Source organism: Hydra vulgaris, chromosome 05, assembly GCF_038396675.1.
Source record: "Hydra vulgaris chromosome 05, alternate assembly HydraT2T_AEP".
NCBI lineage: Eukaryota > Metazoa > Cnidaria > Hydrozoa > Anthoathecata > Hydridae > Hydra > Hydra vulgaris.
In genome coordinates, this window is record NC_088924.1 from 38764007 (window position 1) to 38785000 (window position 20994).

A 20994-nucleotide genomic window follows, 5' to 3' on the forward strand; every position below is an offset into this window, starting at 1 on the left:
GAGAAGCATATAATAAACAAAATTTATTGTTATTTTACAAAAATCTTAGTCAACAATGCAAAAATGATGGGTGTCTTGTTTGGTAGCACATATTTGTGTGAAAGTGTTTTTTCTTGTATGAAATTTGTAAAATCCAAAACAAGATCTGTACTGACAAATACTAACTTACAGAATACATTCAGAATCGCAACCAGTCAGTTGCCTATTGACATTAAAAATATTGTGAAAAAAAGGCAGGTTCGTGATTACCTATAAAGTATAATTTGTATTGTAAATTGAACTTTTTAAAAACTTTCTTCATGGCAAGAAAAATGTCTTCTCCTGTTGTTCTGCCTTGCATATGATATATGTCAAGTAGCTCTTCAGTAACAAGAAAATCATTATCCATACCACGAATAAAAACAGCTAATTGAGCAGTTTGTGATATATCAGTTGATTCATCAATAGCTATTGAATATTACTGAAATGCTTTTATTTTTTCAGTCAATGACAAACTCAAATCATCAGCAATATCACATGTTCTTCGTGTAATTGTTTGTCTTGAGAGGAAGATAGTATTTAAAATTTTCAATTTTTCAGGAGAAATGTTTTTGAACACAATTTCAAGAGATTCCTTAATAATTTCCCCATCACTGAATGGTTCATAATTTTTAGCTAAAAGAAGACCCACTTCATAATTTGCAATAGCAGCATTTTCTGTTTCAGTGTTGCCCCTTTTTAACAAATCTTGTTGTTCAAATAACTTATTTTTCAATTTAATTGATTTTTCTTTCCGCACCTCGTTGACAAACTGATTATAAGTTTTTGAATGTTTTGTATCATAGTGCCTCCTTAAATTATATTCTTTGCACACTGAAACCGATTCATTACATATTAAACATACTAGCACTGAATTACATTCAACAAAAAAAGTATTGTTTGCCATTCATCATTAAATAAACGACATTCCTTGTCGATTTTCCGTTGTTTTGATTTTGAAGATGCCATTTACAATACACCAATTCAAGCCGCGTTACGGAGAATTTAAAAAAAAAACTAGATCGAGTTTATGAGGGAAATAAATCAAGTCAGCTTTTAATTCTTGAGTAAACAGAGTTTAAACAAACAACATAAACTAAGCCAATAATCTTTGATACAAATATAAAACATATATAGATCAAAATGGATTATGATATAGTATGTAGTATGAAAGTTGAAGAATTAAAGTCTTATTTACGTCTTCGTGGCTTGAAGATATTTGGAAAGAAAGAAATTCTTGCAGCTCGAGTATATTGTGCAATGGAAAATAGTGTTATGCCTATTAAAACAGATGAAGAGGTGGAACATGATATAAATACTGAGTACAAAAAAAAACTTTTTATTAACGGTGTTGAATTACCTGATCCTTTTAAGCTCAGTAATGGCTGGTTATCAGAAGACGAAGGCCTAACTTGTTGGCCAATATTATTATATCCTGATATCCATCTAGTCGGAATCACGTGACTTAATTGAGCAATAAAAGTAACCATATTGAAATGAGGGAAAACAAATTATTATGTTATACGTAAAGATAAGAAAGCGCTCGTGAAGTTACTACAATGTCTTTCAATTATCTTGAAAGTTTATTAAGAGAAGCAGCAGAAAGATATCTGCGAAAAATAAGTCTTTTAGGTGATTAGCTTTTCTGTTAATTTACTTTTTTAAACCATTTTTGTTAAAAAATAAGGAAGATAAAACATAGTATTTTTATTTTAGGGTTGAACAAGTGTTCATATAAGTATCCAGCCGATTCTTGGACTGAAAATCCGAGTCAATGGCCTTCTTTAAGTTATCATAATCTTTATCATTACCTGATTAAGACTCCATGTAAGGAATATTTTTTAAATAGTTGTTCAAAAGCCAATTTAATTCCAATATCTATTAGTTTGATTGGCTGATGTTGTAAATATTTATGTTTGTTTAGTGAATATTTGTTTTTGCTTTGTGAATATTTGTGTTTGCTTACACTTGTTTTTAATTTTCAACATTGTTTAGGCATCTTTTCTCCAGAAGCTATGGAAAACTACAAGCCATTAGAGGCTTGGAAGTACTTTTAAGAAGGTTGGGTACAAACTGTTGTTCACATGAAAATAAGTCAAGATATCATGATCTTAAAATGTGATGTTCGACCTTCATATAGAACCACATCTCCTAATCATAAGCCTTGGATAGTTCTTGATTTACTTGGTAATGTAGTGACTGCTCACTGTAATTGTATGGCTGGGTAAGTGTCTGTTGAGCATTTGAGTATGATAATTCAACACTTAAAAACTCTTGTTTTGTGAACTTTTTTTTTTTAATTACTTTAATGTGATGATATTGTTCAAACATGTTTTATTTACATCTATAGTTAATTTTTTTTAACAGCCTTGGTGAAACATGCTCACATGTAGCTGCAATGTTATACAAAATTGAAGCTGCTGTTCGCATTGGAATGACATCACCAACTGATTTACCATGTCAATGGAATCAAACATTTATTAAAAATATTTTTGGTTCCCCAGTTTCATCTATCAATTTATATTCTGATTTTGCTAAGGAAAAACTTAAGAGAAAAAAAATGAGGAAAATGTCTGTTTCTCCAACCAATATGGAAAAAAATGAGTTTTTGTCAGATTTGCAAAGTGTACAGCCCAAAACAGCTGCACTTCATTTGTTCAAAGATTACGATAATAAATTTATTCACCTAGAATCTACTGTTGTGGCAAAATTGCCACTATCTCTTAGAAATTTTTTCATTGAAAACTATAAATCTCTAGATAAAGAGCAGTTAAGTTCCTATTATGATGAGAAAAAAAGTTTTAAAATCAATTCTGATGACATCGTCTATGTTGAAGAAGCAACTCGAAATCAATCATTGTGTGATTCTTGGTATCAGGTACGAGTAGGCTGAATAACTGGTTCTACTTTGTATCAAGTTTATCATGCTAGAGTTGAAACACCACCTAAATCATTAATTTTAAATATTTGTTCTGAAAAGAATATAATAATAAAAAGTCCTCCGATAGTTTGGGGGCGAGAAAATGAGAAAAATGCATTGACTTAAAATGCACAAATTTATTCAGACTACAATAAATCTCATAATTCTGTGCCACTTTCTGAGATTGTTGTCCATCAAAATTTGAAAGTTGAAAAATTAGGACTTTGTATAGAATATGAAAAACCATGGTATGCAGCATCTCCTGATGCTTCTGTTTATTGCACTTGTTGTGGGCATGGTGTTTTGGAAATTAAATGTCCTTACATTTTAAAAGATAAATCTTTGAAGGAAGAAATAATGAAATATCTTTTTTATGTTGGTGTAAATACAGATGGGAAATATTTTTTACAAAAACAGCACAAATATTTTTTCCAGGTTCAGCTTGAAATGAGAGTTACTGGAGTTAGTTATTGTGATTTTATGGTTTGGACACCCAGTGAGTTAATAGTTTTACGTATTGAACCTGACAGCAGTTTTATCGAATCTGTGTTAAATAAATGTGATATTTTTTGGAATATGTTTATTTTGAGGGAATAAGTAACAAGAGAAGTTGAATCAGGAGTGAAGTTACCCACCTTAATATCAAATGAAACTATCAATGAAGATGATAATGTGTTTTGTATTTGTAAATCTAAAAGGTCAGAAAATGACGATACAATGGTAGGCTGTGATAACTGGTTTCATCTTAAATGTATATCTTTAAAATCAGTGCCAAGATCGAATGTATGGTATTGCAATAGCTGTAAATACAAGAAAAAGTCTGCAAATAAAAAAGTAATAAATATTTTTTATAGTTTTAGCAAGCAAAAAAACTTTTTTAGTATTTCATTTTTTAAATATTTTTTTAGAAACTAACACAGTAATGGAGCAGTGCGAATGCTGAGAAATGAAATGAAAAAAGCATCATTTTGCTGAAACAACGATTATCAAATTTTAGAATAACGGCTATTTTCATAGCCACATATTTTTAAAAACATAAAGGCATATGATTCAATATCGAAAAAACTATTACAGTTTAGAGACTGGAATTACCGAAAAACGGTTCCTTCGGTAAATTTCGGTTCCTAATTTGATAAGGAACCGATAACTTCGGTTCTTTTCGATTCCTTATTTTAGGCAAGATTCGAAATTTCGGTAAATTTCGATTCCTTATTTTAAGAAAGAATCGAAATTACGGTAAATTTCGATTCCGATTCTGATAAAGAACCGATAACTTCGGTTCTTTTCGATTCCTAATTTTAAGCAATAATCGAAATTACCGTAAATTTTGGTTCCAATTTCGGTTCTTAGCGGGAAATATCGCAAAAAATCGAAAATGCTTCAAAGAATCGAAATTGTTACTAAGAATTGAAAAACTTGAATTTTTTTAATTTTTATTTTCAAAAATACAGTTGAAATACAGTTGAAAAATACAGTTATTCTAAATCACTATCAGTGAGATCAGTGACACTGTCCTTGCTGCCCTTGCGACTACTACTAGCACTGCTATAAGCTACACTAGTAGAACTATCACTAGCTTCAGTATTAAACAAATCTTTAGATGCATCATATAGGGTTTTTTTTCATTGGTGATTTTTTCATTGGTGATTCAAGTACAAGTTTCCTTTTTTTAGCTCTTTGTAGTAGACTTTGAGACTGTGATTCATTTGGTTTCAAAAAACTTTTCATTTTTGTCTGTTTGGTTGATTGGGTTTGTGTAGATAGAGATGGTTGAGGTTGAGTCTGAGAAGGTGATGGTAGAGGTTGAGTCTGTGAAGTTGATGGTAGAGGTTGATCTTGAGAGGTGGATGGTAGAGGTTGATCTTGAGAGGTGGATGGTAGAGGTTGAGACTGATAGCCTGGTTCACCAGGGCATTTTTTGTCCCAGGACCTTATTTTTGATTTGACTAGTGGAAAGTTTTCTTTTATGAACATTATTTTTTGAAGGGTCTCTGGCTTCATAATGTGTCTTTTATCACTAATAATATTTGCTCCTAATGAAAATAGCCTTTCTGAAGAGCATGAAGTCACTGATGGACACAAGTACTTCCTTGCCATAGCAGCTAGTAATGGCAGTTCCTTTTGATTGACCTTCCACCATTCCAAAACCTTCACATCCTTAGCTGGCTTTTGCATAGACAAGTACCTCTTAAATTCCATCTAAAAAAAAAAATTGAATTTGAAATTACCGCAAAGAATCGAAAAAATATTTATAAGTATCGGAAATATTTATAAGAATCGAAATTATTATTAATAAAAATGAATATCTACCTTTGAGGCGGCTCTGATGGTCCTGCCAAAGTTGGTGCATCATTTCCATCATTTTCCATGGCCATTCTCTCAAAATCATCCATATCTTCATCTAAGTTTGGCTGTGCAGAAGGTAATGAAGCCTCATAAGCCTCATTGTATTCTCTGGTAGTTGGATGATTGTCTACCAGTTGGTCTATTATTCCATCTAAATGATCTTTGTTGCCCTTGATTAATGTGATAGAATAACCTCTATAAAATGGATCAAACACACTTGCAATATTAAAGTCATTAACTTCAGTGCCTTTATCTGGAATCCTAGTTTCCAAGTATTCTATAAACCTGGTCATTGCATCTTTAGCAATTCTTGAACCTGGAAAAGAAAAAAATATATAAATAATCAAAATTGCATAATTTGTTGATAATTATTCGAAAGAATCGAAAGAATCGAAATTTGTTGATAATTATCGAAATTATTAGTAAGAATCGAAAGAATCACAAAAAAGTATTTTTTACCTGAAGTATTTTGTGTAACTGTCCTATGGCACATAGTAATCAATGAAAAGAGGTGTTGCTGGATCTTGTGAACTGTAGGTGTTTCATCTGAGGACCAAATCTCTGAGTATTCTTGACATTTTGCCAAAAAAGGATGAAGTTCTGCAATTACTTGAAAATCTTCATCACTTGGTATAAGTATTGTCAAGTTTGCATTCAGGCTGTTATCTCTGACAGACTTCAAACCTTGCTCATTTCTTAACACTGACTTGAACAGCATTGCATTTGAATTCCATCTTTTGCACTGGTTGGATTAGCTTGATTGGATTACACCCTAGAGATTCACATTCTTGTTTGATTTCATACCAATCCTTAGTGCTTTGATGTGTCCTTTGAGTCTCTTGCACTTATAAACAATTACCTTAACCTCACCATTTTCTAATGTGTCTTTCAAACAATTGTTCAACATGTGATCAACACACACCAATTGCTTGTCCAATAAAGTTGATAAACTGACAGCTGCCTTCATGTTAGCTGCACCATCAGTCACACATGTTCTTTCTAGGTCAGGCCTTGGCAAGACTTCATATTTTGAAATCATAGTGTCTAATCCTTTGGCAAGTAAAGGACCTGTTTTCCTATTTAAATGAGCCTGGCAGTCCAAACTGTACTTTTTCAACTCAAAATCACTGTTGATGTAATGGAGTGTGAGAGATTCAAAAGGATCACCATTTTTTGCAGTCCAACCATCTGATGTAAAAGCTACACTTTCACATTCTGGTACTTCTTCCTCAAGTTGATTGGTTATTGCCTTTTCAACATTATGATGAATCATGTCAAGCTTTGTTGTAGCAAGTGTTTTTGGTGTTTTTATGATTGCTTTTGGTGCCAAATAGTTCAAGAGCAACTTCATTCCTGGAGTTTCCACAATATTGAAAGGAAGATTTGACATGATGCAGGCCAGAGTGAAAACTGTATCAAAATCAAGCTGACAGCTGCCTTGTGAATCCCATTTAGTTATCTGAAATAATAAAAAAAATGTAAAATATCGAAAGGAATTGAAATTATCGAAATTACCGCAAGGAATCAAAATTACGTTAAACGAGACCTGACAACCTAATATATATGGGTAAGTTGTTGCAGTTTCTAGAGACAGTGCTAGTCACTCTATCTATTAAAACAAAGAAGTTTAAAGTTAAAAGCCTTTAAAGTTTTGAAGCGTTTGAAAAACACGTGTTTACTAAATCTACATGCACGTGTTAGGTGACAGGTCAAATCAAAAACTTTAAACCTCAATAACTTTGTTAATATTGAGTTTAGAGCAAAAAGGACATTAATTTGGAATCATTAAATTGTTGTCTAGAATGGAAATTTAACTTTTTATTAATTTACAGAGTTATTAAACTTTAAAGTATATTACAAATTTGGAAAAGGGCTCAAAAGTTTCTAATTGAATATAAAAATAGATTTCTAACATTAGTTTCATCAAAATCAAGCCCGAATTGGTAAGTTGAGAAAAAAAAAATTTTCTGCATGGCCCAAACGGCGCCCAAAAGATCCGAGTATTTTTTTGAAGAAATATTTTTTCTCAATTTACCAATTTGGGCTTGATTTTGATTCGAATATTTACAAATAAAAATGGTAAAATGTTATAAAAACGATTATTTAAGCTACTAAAAAATTACAATATTTTTCTCACCTTAACATACTCATCCAGAGTTACTTGAAGTTTTTCATGACCACCTTGCTGACTAGATGGTGGAGACTTTTTACTAAGGTTATCCACCCCTTTACTAGTGGTTGTGGCTGGAAAGAAACCTCTCAAACTTGAAGATCTATCAAGCTCCTTTTCAACTTCCTCCCTGTCAGCAGCCAGTTGCACTACCTTTTCATTCTTTGCCTTAAGATAAGCTTTGGCTTGAATGGGATGCTGAGATCTGTATAAAAAAAGATTTAAATTAAATAATTATAGGGATACGAATCGAAATTACCGAAATAATTGAAAATATTGAAAAGAATCGAAAAAATTGAAATAACTCCTATAGTTGGCGCTATATTAAATTAAATGTAACAAACAGTATTACTGTTAGCTGTTACTGTATAATAAATAATAATCAGTGCTTATGTTTATTTAATTATTCAGAACTATTGTTATTTTTTTATTTTTTTATAAAGTAAATCTTCACTTAATATTAACTTAAATTGCAAAAATTCTGAAAATATTAAAAAGAATCGAAATTACCGAAAAAATTGAAAAAAAATTACTTACCCTAAATGTTTACTCATTCCTGTACCATGTACTTCCATTGCAGCAAGTTAACACTGCTTTACATTGATTACAACTTTGTTTATAAGTTTTCTTTTGGTGACAGAATTCACTGTCACTTCTGGTAGTTTGGTAAAGTAATTCTGAATTGCATTATTAACTTGAGACATTGTTGTAAATTGTAATGCTGTTGTTGTTTGTAAGAGTTGTTTGTGAAACAATATATTGTAACTGATTAGATTTTTACAAAACCCCACTATTTATACTGGTAAAGGGGAATCCCTTAGGGGAGGGAAATTAAATTTGAATGAATTTGAATTTAATTTCGCACGCCATTATTAAAACGTATTTGTAATAAAAACGATTCTTTACAATAAAAACGATTTTTTAATTAATAATTGAAATTTACCGTTTTTATTACAAAGAATCGAAATTACCGAAATAATTGAAAATATTGAAAAGAATCGAAAATATTGATTATAATGGTATATTAGTATATTATTAAAAAAAAAGCGAGTAATCAATTTACGGTTCTTTTCGATTCCTATTCTGATAAAGAACCGATAACTTCGGTACTTTGCGATTCCTTTTTTTATAAGGAACCGATAACTTCGGTTCTTTTCGATTCCTATTCTGATAAAGAACCGAAACCTTCGATTCCTTTCGATTCCCCGAAAAATACCGAAGAACCAAAGAACCGAAGAACCGTTTTTCGGGAACTTCAGTCCTTATTACAGTTTAGCTTTAATTATCTCGATTAATTATCTTTGAGATTGCGGAGAATATGCAGTATAAGAGTTTAATTATCTGATCGATAGAAAGAAGTTGATACTGATACAATTTTTCCGGTGTTACTAATACGACGACATTTTTACTTTAGGTTAAGCGGTTTCCTTTTATAAAATTGTCATTTCATGTTTTTTCTTTGTTTTAAACAGTATTTTACGTTAAAACAAGACTTTACCGTATTTTATGTTTATATTCCTCCGCAAGTTTTATATTTTTTCAAACTGATTTTTATCTATTTTAGACAAACTACACTATTAAGTGTGAGATGTAAAATGAGAGTAAAATCTTCTCTAAAACATAAAGCTTCGTAAAACTGTGTAATCTTGAAGTTCACCTTTACTGAAATTGTACGAACCGTTTAATTTATTGAAAAATCGTGTTAACAGGTTATTACATTTTTGACGAAGCCGTTCGGAAATATTTCCAAAAAATTTTTATACTTTTTTAGCGGATTCAACTACCTAAAAATATTTAATGCTAAGACTATATTGAAAGCAGATAGGTTATTGGTATGACCAATATTTTACCATACCTAGAAATGTAAAACTGCAAATTAGACAATCTAATTTGCAGTTTTGCATTTAATAATAAATTTACTTTTAACCTTTATTTTGGCTCCGGTCGATATTTTTTTGCCTTTATACTTATATTTTGTAAAAAACACTGTAAAGCTTATTTTAAACGATAATTAAATAAAAAAAAAATTAAACAAATTTGACTCAGGGCATGTGTAGATTCATAACATAAATGTCGCAAGTTTATTTACCGAAAAAAAGTTTCAGTAGGTTTGTCTGAAAAGCTCGTTTTCAGACTAACCTATTTGAAGCTAAATTTGCCTTAACATACAAAAATGGACTTTATTGTATCCGTTTTAATTAGTGAAACTACTTATTTATGGAGACGTTAAAATCTAAGGCTGGAGCTAAACTATGCGTAGTCCATTTTTAATTACGAACTACAAACCTATTTTCCGTAAAAAAATATTTAAATAATTAAAATTGGAAAAATCTTTAAAAAATGCAAGTAAAATCCTCCTGCTTAGATCGTCCGGACTAATCTATATGCGGGATAAGAATACGTACCATGTAATACCAAAAGACCAATTCTTCTGCTTTTATTTGTTTTTGCTCCCTCTTTTTTATGGGTCTTTAAACCAGCCCGGGCCCAGACACACATAGATCATCCACACCATATTTTAAAAATCCGGAAAATTGTTTGGGTAAAATATCCGGAAAAAATCTGAAATATATTTTTTCTTTTGCTTTTATCCGAGTTGTTTCTAATTTTTTTTCAAATAATTTCTTAGTTTTGTGTGAGCGATAAGTGAAAAAGCTTAAAAAAAGTAATATATTGCAAAAATATATGCCTAAACTTGAATGTAAGGAAAACGTTTTGGATATGCGGAAAAACTAAAAGTTGAGAAAATATCCGGAATTCTGGAAATATCCGGAAAAAGATAATCCCTAACAACACACCGCTTGCTCTACCCCCTCCCTTCACAACGGCCTTGCTTATTTAATGTAAACAATTCTCTACGTCAAATAATGCTTTTATTGAGATATGGGGCTATGAAAATAGCTGTTTTAAGAAAAATTAGGATGAAATATCTTTATTGAACACAATTCCTTCCCCAAGGTTTGTTAAAGCAGCACAAACTGTTACAATTTTGTCACAATTAGAAAGAGTAACTGAGGTAGCTTCATCAGTTATGTTTTTAACAGTTCGCAAAGACAATACACCTTGAAGAATGATGTAACGATTTTTTAACAGCCCAATAACTCTTTCTATAAGAATCCTTACAGATGATATTTTGCGAGATGTTTCTACCTCTGAAGCAGAGAGTTGTGCTTTACCTTTTGTAAAGGCTGGATTAATTAACACAGAGCAACTTCCAGCTGCAAAATTGTCTTGTAAAGTGAAGCCTCTATCTGATAAGATTTGATCACCTGGCATATGAAATTTTGCCTGGCATATGAAAACTTGCTAGATGTAAATCTGATTCTCGAGTTATTTGATTATCTGAAGCTCTCCCGCCATAACATTTGGAAATAAAGTTAATTGCTCCAAGAGGTGTGCATGAGATAAGACATTTAATCGTACAATGTTTTTTATATTGGCTGTAAAATTGTGCTCTTGCCATAAGAGATGACGGTGATTCCACAAAAATCTCAAAACAATCAATAATTGATTAATTTTTTCTTGAAAACAGGAAGGATTGTTTCATATATATGATCTCAATCTTGCATTTTTATTAAAAATTTTAATTTTACATACATAATGTCAATCCATTTCCAAAAGTTATCCAACGCAGTAGTTTTTTTAAAGTCAAACATAAATGATAACACGTCAAAGCTAATGTTGTGCCTTAACTTTACTAAGCAGAAAACAATTTGATCAGCTGAACCCTATTTTTTTAACAAATTTTCTTGAGTTCCTTTGCATAGGAAACACAACAGCTTTTCTAATACAGGAAGACTACCTCCAGTAAGCATATTGCACTTATCAGGATGGGCTCGAATTTTATTTATTCCTAAACTGCAGTTACTATCTTTTATTGACATCCACTTTGACATAAATAAATCTCTTTCTAATCGAAGGTTATTTATTTCAATATATAATTGTTGTCTTTCCGAAGTTGTCACATGTCCTCCAATGTCAATTTCAGATTTCTCAATTAAACTTATTTCCGAATTCAAAAGACTATTGGTTGAACTTTGCTGAATATCTATGTTTACAGCAACACTCTTTTCTTTAAAATAGAATAAAATACATAAAATATTTTGTATACTTATATTGTGTTTAAATAACTTTTAAATAATCAATACCTTCTATATAATTCTTACTAGAATCTTGGAATGGAACATCTTCATTAAATAAAGGAACACTGAATTCTGAAAAATATTTAAAATTTTTTTACAACTTTTGCAAATAAAAGATAATAGCAAACAGTAAACAAAATCAAAAATCAAAAGAGATAAATTAATTTTAAGTTAAAAGTAACTGATACCTTGTTTATTTACAGTGCTGGAACATTGTTCTAAATTAACTTTGTTATGTAGAGATTTACTAATGCCTGGAAAAATATATTTCAAAAAACTATACAACAATCTAAAATGCAAAAAGAAAAAAAAATTAAATAAAAATTAATTAATACCATGACTATAACTGGAAGATTGTTCTAAAACATTTTTGGAACATACAAGAGCAATGACATTAGATTGTTGCAAACACCCTTCAGTACTAACTTGGATATCATTTTCTGCTAAATGTAAAATAAATTTCTTTATTTTATGAAAATTTACTGGAGTAGTTTTAAAACCTTTAAAGGTTTTAAAACTACTCCAGTAAATTTTAAAGTTTTACAAGTTTTTAAAATTGTAAAGCTTTACAACCTCTATTATAAATGACAATGAATATCATTATTGTTTATATACAACAATTTAAATCATAAATAACTAAATTAAATAATTCGTTCTTTCACTTACTTTCATTAATTATGCTCTTTTTTTCGATAACAAAATCAACTTCGTCACTTATTGATTGAGCAAATAGTTTTAATTTTTTGCATGCAGAAACACTTATTTCTGAAAGAAATTTGAAAAGTTCAACAATGTCAAAGTAATTTAAAAAAGTGACTCGAAGCAGATAATAATAATAATATTTACTTTGTCTATTTATCCTCCTATTGACTCGGTTAATTATGCTACTATTGACATTTCTTTGAGGAGAACTTACTGTTGCAGTATTAAAAACTGAAGGAACTGAGTCCGGATGTTTCTCAAAGAGTTCTCTTTTACCTAAAAATTTTTAAACAAGTTGTATTTATTGAAATTTACTTAGTGTACAAAACAAAAAGTTTAAGAAATGCTGTTTACCAGTAATAAAGTGTGCTGAACAAACATAAACATTCGAAGATTTAGGAGACCACAGTTTGCTCGACGAAGTGCTATCTGCAGCACGATTTATCGCATTTAACCATTTTCTTCTAACCGTTTCATTCTTAGGAATGCGATAAAATTTAAGTTCTTTGTTTTTTTTACAATTATTTGTGCAACCTACAACACAACAACTCCTTGGCATCTTTTTTTTTCATAAAAAACAGTTGTAACGCTATTTGATATTTGTGTTTGTTTTCCCTCCATTCAAGATGGTTAATTTATTTCGCAATTTGGCGTGACGTCACGCCGACTAGATGGATACACAATTATTTATTATTTAACTCTGCTGAAATAGCCAGTAAAGACCTAAGTAACTACAAAACGTGTAAAGCCTATAGTTACTTTAAATGTGGCTGGCTTGAACCTTTATTTTACCATCAAGTTGGAATAGAAAGTGAATACTGTTATTTATAAGGAAACTGTAGGAAATCTGAAAAAATTAATGATCCCTTTCACAAGCTATGGATTATTTTTAATAAAAAAACTGCTAAAATAGTTTCTGCACATTGTACTTGTCTAGCTGGTTTATCGCAGACATGTAATCATGTTGCTGCAACCCTCTTTCGAATTGAGGCTGCTGTTAGAAATGGTTTGACGAATGTAGCTTGTACTAGTTCAAAATCAGAGTGGCTTCCCAACCGCAGCATAGTAGCACCATCAAAAATATGTGACTTAAAATTTGATCGTGATGAATTTGGTAGGCGTGGAAGAAAAAAGCGTTCCCTAGTATCAAATGAAAAGCGTACTTACAACCCATTAGTTAACTGTGGCCTAAAAAATTTAAATTTAACAGACATAGCAAAAGCAATTGAAACCGTTGCTCCTCATAGTATCATAACTTCTGTTGTACCTAAACCTGACATTTATTATATGGAAGAATTAATTGTGTCTTCAAATGTTATCAAACCTACAATTTTGACCATGGATGATATTATTGTTATGTCAGACAATAAATTTTCCTTTAGTGAAAACATGAAAACAAATATGACTCAAATAATTGTTACTGATATAGAGCATATGACTGTAGGCCAAAGCACAAATGAGCTTTGGTTTAATTTTCGAAAGCGAGTTATAACTGCTTCAAAAGCTCATGATATTCTAAAAAAAATTGAAAAAATTAACACGGGCATTAAAGTTGATATGTGGTCATTACACCAAAGTATTTCAGGGCTAACATTTGTGAACCCAGATATACCTGCATTAAAGTATGGGAGAGCAATGGAAATTGAAGCAGCAAAGTAGTTTTTTGAAGTGATGAAATCTCTTCATCAAAATTTAACTGTAAATGAATGCGGATTATTTTTAGATGTTGAAATGCCCTATATAGGTGGAAGCCCTGATAAAGTAATCAGATGCTCGTGTTGCCCATTAGCTTGTTTAGAAATAAAATGCCCATTTTCAATTAACCATACAACACCACAAGATCCAAATATATCTTCTCTATATGTTAAAAAAAATTTAAATAACAAGTTTGTCATTAATAAAAAACATAGATATTATACTCAATGTCAGGTTCAAATGGGAACTGCTAAGATGAACAGTTGTTATTTTATGGTATGGACAGCTCATGGGTATATAATTGATAAAGTTGCATTTGATGAAGCTAGTTGGTTGAGTATGAAAGTTGATTTTTTTAAATACTACAACGATCATTACTTAAAAACTGTCTTTGTAGATTTTTCTATTAACAGATTGGAACAAATTTGTAAAATCTTTTTTTTTAATTATAAAATCCTTCTTATATTTAAATTGGTATTTTTATTGAGTTTAGAAAAAGAAACAATAACTTATTGTCTTATTATAAGATCCAAATAATGGTGTACAAATATTTAGGTAAAGAAAATACTGAAAATCAAAATGGTTATTCAAGCTATTTATAATAGTAAAAAGCAGTGAAACATATATATTCATTAAAAGTGCACGGTGGTGTCCGGCATCCCTTACAAGTAATTAAAAAAGTTTACAATTTTAATACTCTCGCGTGCTTACTATTGAGTCCTTAATACAAGGGGAGGGAATTAAAGTGTGGGTGGGAATTTTAGTCCAGATCTAACAAACTGGAGGGTTTTATTAAAAAGTGGATGGGAAAATTTAACAAAAATCTCAATCAAGACTCAAGAGTAATTGTAGAGGGGCTTTTAATAATTTTCAGAAAATTTTCCTACCCACAAATCTTGCTGAAATGTCAAAAATGTTGAAAGGTCAAAAATAAGAAAAATATTCAGTGTAAACCGGCCTTAAAAAATAGAAAATATAATATCATTTACAGATAAAAAATAAAACTTTCAGTGTAATCAGATTTAAAAAATTGTCAATCTATAAAAAAATCATGTGTGTTGTGTAAAACAAAAAAAGTCGCTGCTTGGTTGTAAAGGGACTTTGGACGTTCAAAAAATATTTCAAAACAATCAAGAATCACTCTACACTTGTGATGCTTTGCTTTCACAAAGGACTCTGGTAAGTTTTTTTTATGACTTCACTTGGGAGCCAAACAATAATAGCATTTCCGAGAATATAAGCAATAGTTCTAATAAAAGTGGTAAATATATTAGAACACAAAGCTTTTGAAATGTCAAAACGATCAGCAATATCTTCATTTAATAAACCTAAGCGCAACCTCATAAGTGTCATTAAAAACTCGTCTTTGTGTGATAACAGTTTACATTTAGATATAGATTTTAGTTGTTTAACTTTGCTACGTGAATGTTTTGGGCCTCTCCAATAACGAATGGAGGGTAAAAATGGTTTTAACAAACCAAAAATAACATTAAAAATAGCAATTGAAGATATACCAGTATAAAAGTTCATTCTTTTATCATTGTTAACTAATCTCCGAGAGAATTTTTGTTTAAGCTTGACTGTTTGTTTTATTTTTGACTTTTTTAATTGATTAGTAAGGCTATTTACCTTACTAACATAAGAGGTGATAAGTGAAGATTTGTATTCACATGAAGTACAATAGTTAAGTTGTGGTAAGCTCAATGAATACGTATGGTCTGATAATATAGGTGATAAAACATCAGCATTAAAACTAAGACTTGAAAACTCTGTGACAATACTTTTTTTAGTCAACAAAGGTTGTACAGGTTGCATTTTACTAGAACATGGTAAAGAAGTGATTGGGTGCTTCATTAAAGTTCTTCTAGGTTTTTTTTGTTCAGGTTGAAAAAAACCCATATTTATTGTTGGATTAGGGTTCATAACAGTTGGAATTTTATCAACAAAATGATCAGAGCATACTCTATCTGCAGTTCCTGGTTTCCATGCACTTCCTTTTTTATTTCCTTCTCGTCTAAGCTGACTAATCCATTGTTCTCTTTTTATGCTATTTCTTTTAAAACTAGGGAAACAATACATTCGAAATGGTGCCTCGCATCCACACTCGGAGAGTATCTTCCCTTCGTGTTGAAAACACGTTTTATCTTTCAACTTTTCTAGCTTATAGGAACTTTTGACTAGCTTATAGGAACTTTCAACTTTTCTAGCTTATAGGAACTATTGGTACATCCTATAACAGCACAGTTAACTTTCATCTTATATATTTTATTACTAATTCGCAACTGAGAAAATAAATATTTACCCTTCTAAATTCGTTCCAGGACTTTTTCATGCGCGATATTAATAATGGCAGAAGTTCGCTTGAACTCGTGTATTAAAAAACGCAAATGGTAATTGCCGGCAGTGCCGGAAATTAATCCTGCAATTAATTGCCGGCAGGATTTTTTTAGTATGTTTTTAATTATTTTTTTTATTAATTAATTAATTTTTATTTATTAATTATTTAATTATTTTAATTGTTTTTTTACAAAAAACATTTTAAAATTTACTAATTTATAAATTTAAATATTATATAATTTATTAATATTATATATGTTTATAGTTTTTTTTATTATCTTTATAATTAACTGACGGGCCGGATAAAAGGTTGCTGAGGGCCGGAGTTGGCCCGCGGGCCTTATTGTGGCCACCCCTGGTTTTGGTAATTATAATAAAACTAGCTGACCTGACCCGTAAAACATAACTTAAATAAGGAGACATCGTCTCCTAACTTAAGCTATGTTTACTATTAAAATAACAAGCTACTTACGTTATTTTTAAAACAATATATACAACAATTTTGAAAAAAACAACCTTGATTTCAAATTTGATGATTTGTTTTATACAGAAAAAAACCTCAAAAATGTGCTTATAGTTACTTATGATGACGTAACTGATTTAGTTGAAAAAAAATACTGTGTAAATTTTTATAACGGCAAGATGTCAACGAGATAAAATATAAACTACATAGTGTGTACTGTTTTTAGTTTCATGAGTTACACCCAAGTCAGTAAAATATACATTATGATTTACATTTACATTTTATAAAATATATTTATATATATATATATATATATATATATATATATATATATATATATATATATATATATATATATACATATATATATATATATATATATATATATATATATATATATATATATATATATATATTATATATATATATATATATATATATATATATATATATATATATACACATACATATATTAACAAAAATGAGAAGGTATTGATTTTATATATATAAGAGGAGAGCGAAAACCATAGCAACTAGAAAAAACATGCGTTTTTCAATCTTTATCCAAGTACTTGAACTAAAGTTACAGTTATCTGTATTGCAGCACATTGTCACCTGCATAAAAAATTTTTAAACTCATGTATTATCAAATAATATTTATTTTAACTGTTAAAGTTATGTTTAAAAAGCAAATAGATAAATGAAAAAAAAAACATAGTCTTGTTTTAAATAAAGTTTATAGATAAAGTTCTTACAAAAAAACTCGCCTACCTGGCAACTTTCTTTCTTCCTACACATGATAAGTTTACTATTTTTATCACCACAGTTGGAGGCATAGTCACACTTTGCCGTCGTTACATTTTGTCCGTTAGCGTTTCTAAAATTTGTCATAAATAAATATACAATAAAAGTATATTTTATTTATGACATTATTTTTGATTAAAAGTTCCTTTAAACCTCTCATACATCTACCGAGTACTTTGAATGTTAATTACATTTTTTAATGTTAATAAACTATACTTAGATCAAGTTTTAATCTTCAAGTTTAATAAAAAGGCCAGACTATCTGTAAACATAAACCTGTAAACAAAATTGAACTCAACCATCATTATTTGCTTTTTAAACCTAACATGCACCGAGTAACCATCATTATGCTTGTGAATATAATATAATTTTGAATAGCATCAAAGTTGATAACCTAAGGTTTGTTGATCTTTAAATGCAACTCAAAGTTGTTTCAATTATAAAAAAGTTTAAATATTAAAAAAAAGAACTTACATAAATGTCATCCTGCTGCAGCTATCATGCCCATTGCAATAATCAATGCTATTCGTTCCACATGATACAGCCTCGACACAATAAAAACATTGGGATAAACCGTTAATTTGATCTGAAGTGAAAAGCAAAAAGTATTGTATTAAATCATTTTCAAACTGCATAATTTATAAACTTTTTATTTTATACACATTAATGACGTAAGTAAGAGAAGAGAAAAAACTAAATAGTAAGAAAGAGTCATAAAATATATAAGTATTATTTTATACAACTATCTTGAACTTTGAAGCCCAATTTAAAAATTTTTCAATTTTCAAAATATATATTATCAATGTTCCGCTAAATTATTTCTTATCAAAGTTGTTTCTTTGCGTTCGATAGTTCAGCTGCTCAACTTACCCCTCCTAGACAAGGTGGCGCATTAGTTAGGTTTTAAAGAGAACAGTCAAACTTAGGGAAAAACGGTTAATTTTAATTGAAAGTCCGATAAATTGGTAAAATATCAATACTTTAGTGATGGCAGATAAAAAAATTTATTAATATCCAAGAAAAAAATAGTGAAAATTTTTTTTTTTTACTTTTTTGATCCAAAATTAACTTAACTGCTTTTCAGCAACTTTTTGTAGAGCATTGTGTTAACATTAAATCTCTAACTTTCATCCATTAGATGTTTTATCATGTGATGTGTAGTTTTTGAGTTATTTTAGTAGTGAAACTTACTCCTATGCTTAACTACATTAATTCGCTCTACCCTATTTTAATTTTAAGAATATTAGAAGTGAACCTTTAGATCACTGCAAGCTTACTACTGGCGCTTAACTATATTATACTAATTTTAATGCCAGATTAACTGTAAGTTAAAAACAAAATATTTTGAACTGCTTTAAAAATAAAAAAGACTAGATTGAATATAAATATAACTTTAAAGTAATGCAAAAAGTATTATTAAAACCTTCCAAAATAAGATAACCAGTAGTTATCAAATGAAAAAAAGAATAAAATATAATCAGTTGGAAAGATATAAGCATTAAAGTTTCGGTTTTTTTTTTAAATGTGTAGATTAAATTAACATACCGATTGTTGCAATCCAAAAAAATATATGACTAATAACAATCATTTTTTTTTTTAACTTTTTCTGTAAACTTTATTTAACCAGAAATTCATGCTTTTATTGTTTTTTTCCAAAAAAAATTGGCTAAAAGATTGACAAAAGATGAATTATTCAAAGACTCTCTGGAATTTTTCTATGAAAAAAACATAAATTAAAAATGATAGAAAGTTTAAATAATGCAGTTCGATTCCTCCTCAAATTACTACACGTAGGACATAGAAACGTAGTGTGATTTGTTCACAATATACTAAAACTGTGTAGAGTTTTTCCACTGAACTTTTATTTTAGTTGTAAACTTTATAAAAACAATTGTTTTAGTTCAAAATAATGAATTTTAGTATTTTTTCGATTTTTTCCCTAAAGTCATTTAACGTTATTAGGGGCATCTTTTTTCAAGGTTGAATTAATGAGTATCTCTGCAAATACTATATCTACACATAACTCATAGATTAGATTTAACGATAGAGAGATTTCTTTGTATAAAGTTTACAAATATTACGCTGTGTAGGGTTTGAAAAGATTTTGTAATCTTCTGGGTCACCATCAATCACTAAAAGACCCTGCGTAAAAATTGTTCAAAAAAGTTGAAAATTTTTTAGCGGCAACATCAATAGTTTGATACATAAAAACGTTATGTTAACGAATCAGTTTGATTTATGAAATTTTTTAGATCGTTTTAGTTAAAAAGAAACGTTCTTGCATTGAAACTAAATTTTTTATGTTTTGTGTAATAGCAACTTTAACTTTTATTGTTCATCGTTTTGGTGTTTTATACTACGGTACCAATAAAGACAAAAAGTTTTGAACTATGCATTGTCATGATATTGGTTTCTTGAAAGAAAAAAACTAGACATTGATGCTTATGAGTTATTGAAAAATACGCTTTTTTTATTTTTTTATTTACTTCAAATATTGCTAGCTAAAGTTCTGAATAAGTATTATAAAAAAGGACTTTGTATATTGATTTTCTTTTTATGTTATGAAATAATTTTGACTTTGAACCACCTGCCATTTTACTACAGAAGCTTAAAGATGCCGTTTGAGGGAAGAAAATAGTTTTGAAAGAAAGGTATTTTAGTTTTTGTATTATTTTTTAAAATATGCCACGGATGCCCTGAAGGTAACATATGACCTTATAAAGACCTTATCTCATGAAATTTTTTTTTTGATTTTGAAGCAGTTCATTTGCACATTCTAAAACTATCAAAATTTAAATCATTTATTGGTAGTTTTTGGGAAAAAATTACCTGCAAGACTCGTTCTAACTAAAAATTAGGCCTCCTCTGACCCATTTTTAGTAACGGATCCAAGGGGAATGGGATATGCATCCTCCTCCCCCCCATCCTCCACCACCACTACTACCACCACCAGAATATGAAAGTCTTAAAATATCTTATAATAGGAGGACATTTTATTTTGGAGACGCAATTGTGATAGAAAGTACAAAAATATTTCAACATCCCCCCTCACAAAAAATTTCTGGATCCTAGCGAGGGGATCAAACACCGATATATAATTTGTTTGGTCGTTTGACCTGCTATGATTTTTTAATTGAAGGGGTAAAGGCAATTTTACAGTGACTAAAGCTTTTAATTTAGAAGTATTTTTTTCTCGAAAGGAAATACTTACTATAAATTAAATAGTACATTTAAACTAAAACAATAAATTGTATATATATATACATATATATATATATGTATATATATATATATATATATATATATATATATATATATATATATATATATATATATATATATATATATATATATATATATATATATATATATATATATATATATATATAGTAGCAAT

At 29.5% G+C, this 20994-nt stretch overlaps 2 protein-coding genes across 2 annotated transcripts; both read right to left on the reverse strand.

Moving 5' to 3' along the window:
* Positions 1–15157: 15157 nt before the first annotated feature.
* On the reverse strand, positions 15158–16072 carry LOC136080367 (uncharacterized). Its single transcript, XM_065796982.1, has one exon. It carries the CDS (start codon positions 16070–16072, stop codon positions 15158–15160), a length of 915 nt encoding a protein of 304 aa, XP_065653054.1.
* A 1188-nt stretch (positions 16073–17260) lies between these two features.
* Positions 17261–19270, reverse strand: LOC136080046 (uncharacterized). The gene is made up of 4 exons (XM_065796672.1): positions 19143–19270; positions 18072–18183; positions 17565–17670; positions 17261–17408 (listed from the first exon to the last, which is right to left on the reverse strand). Exons 1-4 carry the CDS (start codon positions 19183–19185, stop codon positions 17292–17294), a joined length of 378 nt encoding a protein of 125 aa, XP_065652744.1. The 5' UTR covers positions 19186–19270; the 3' UTR covers positions 17261–17291.
* Positions 19271–20994: the final 1724 nt, after the last annotated feature.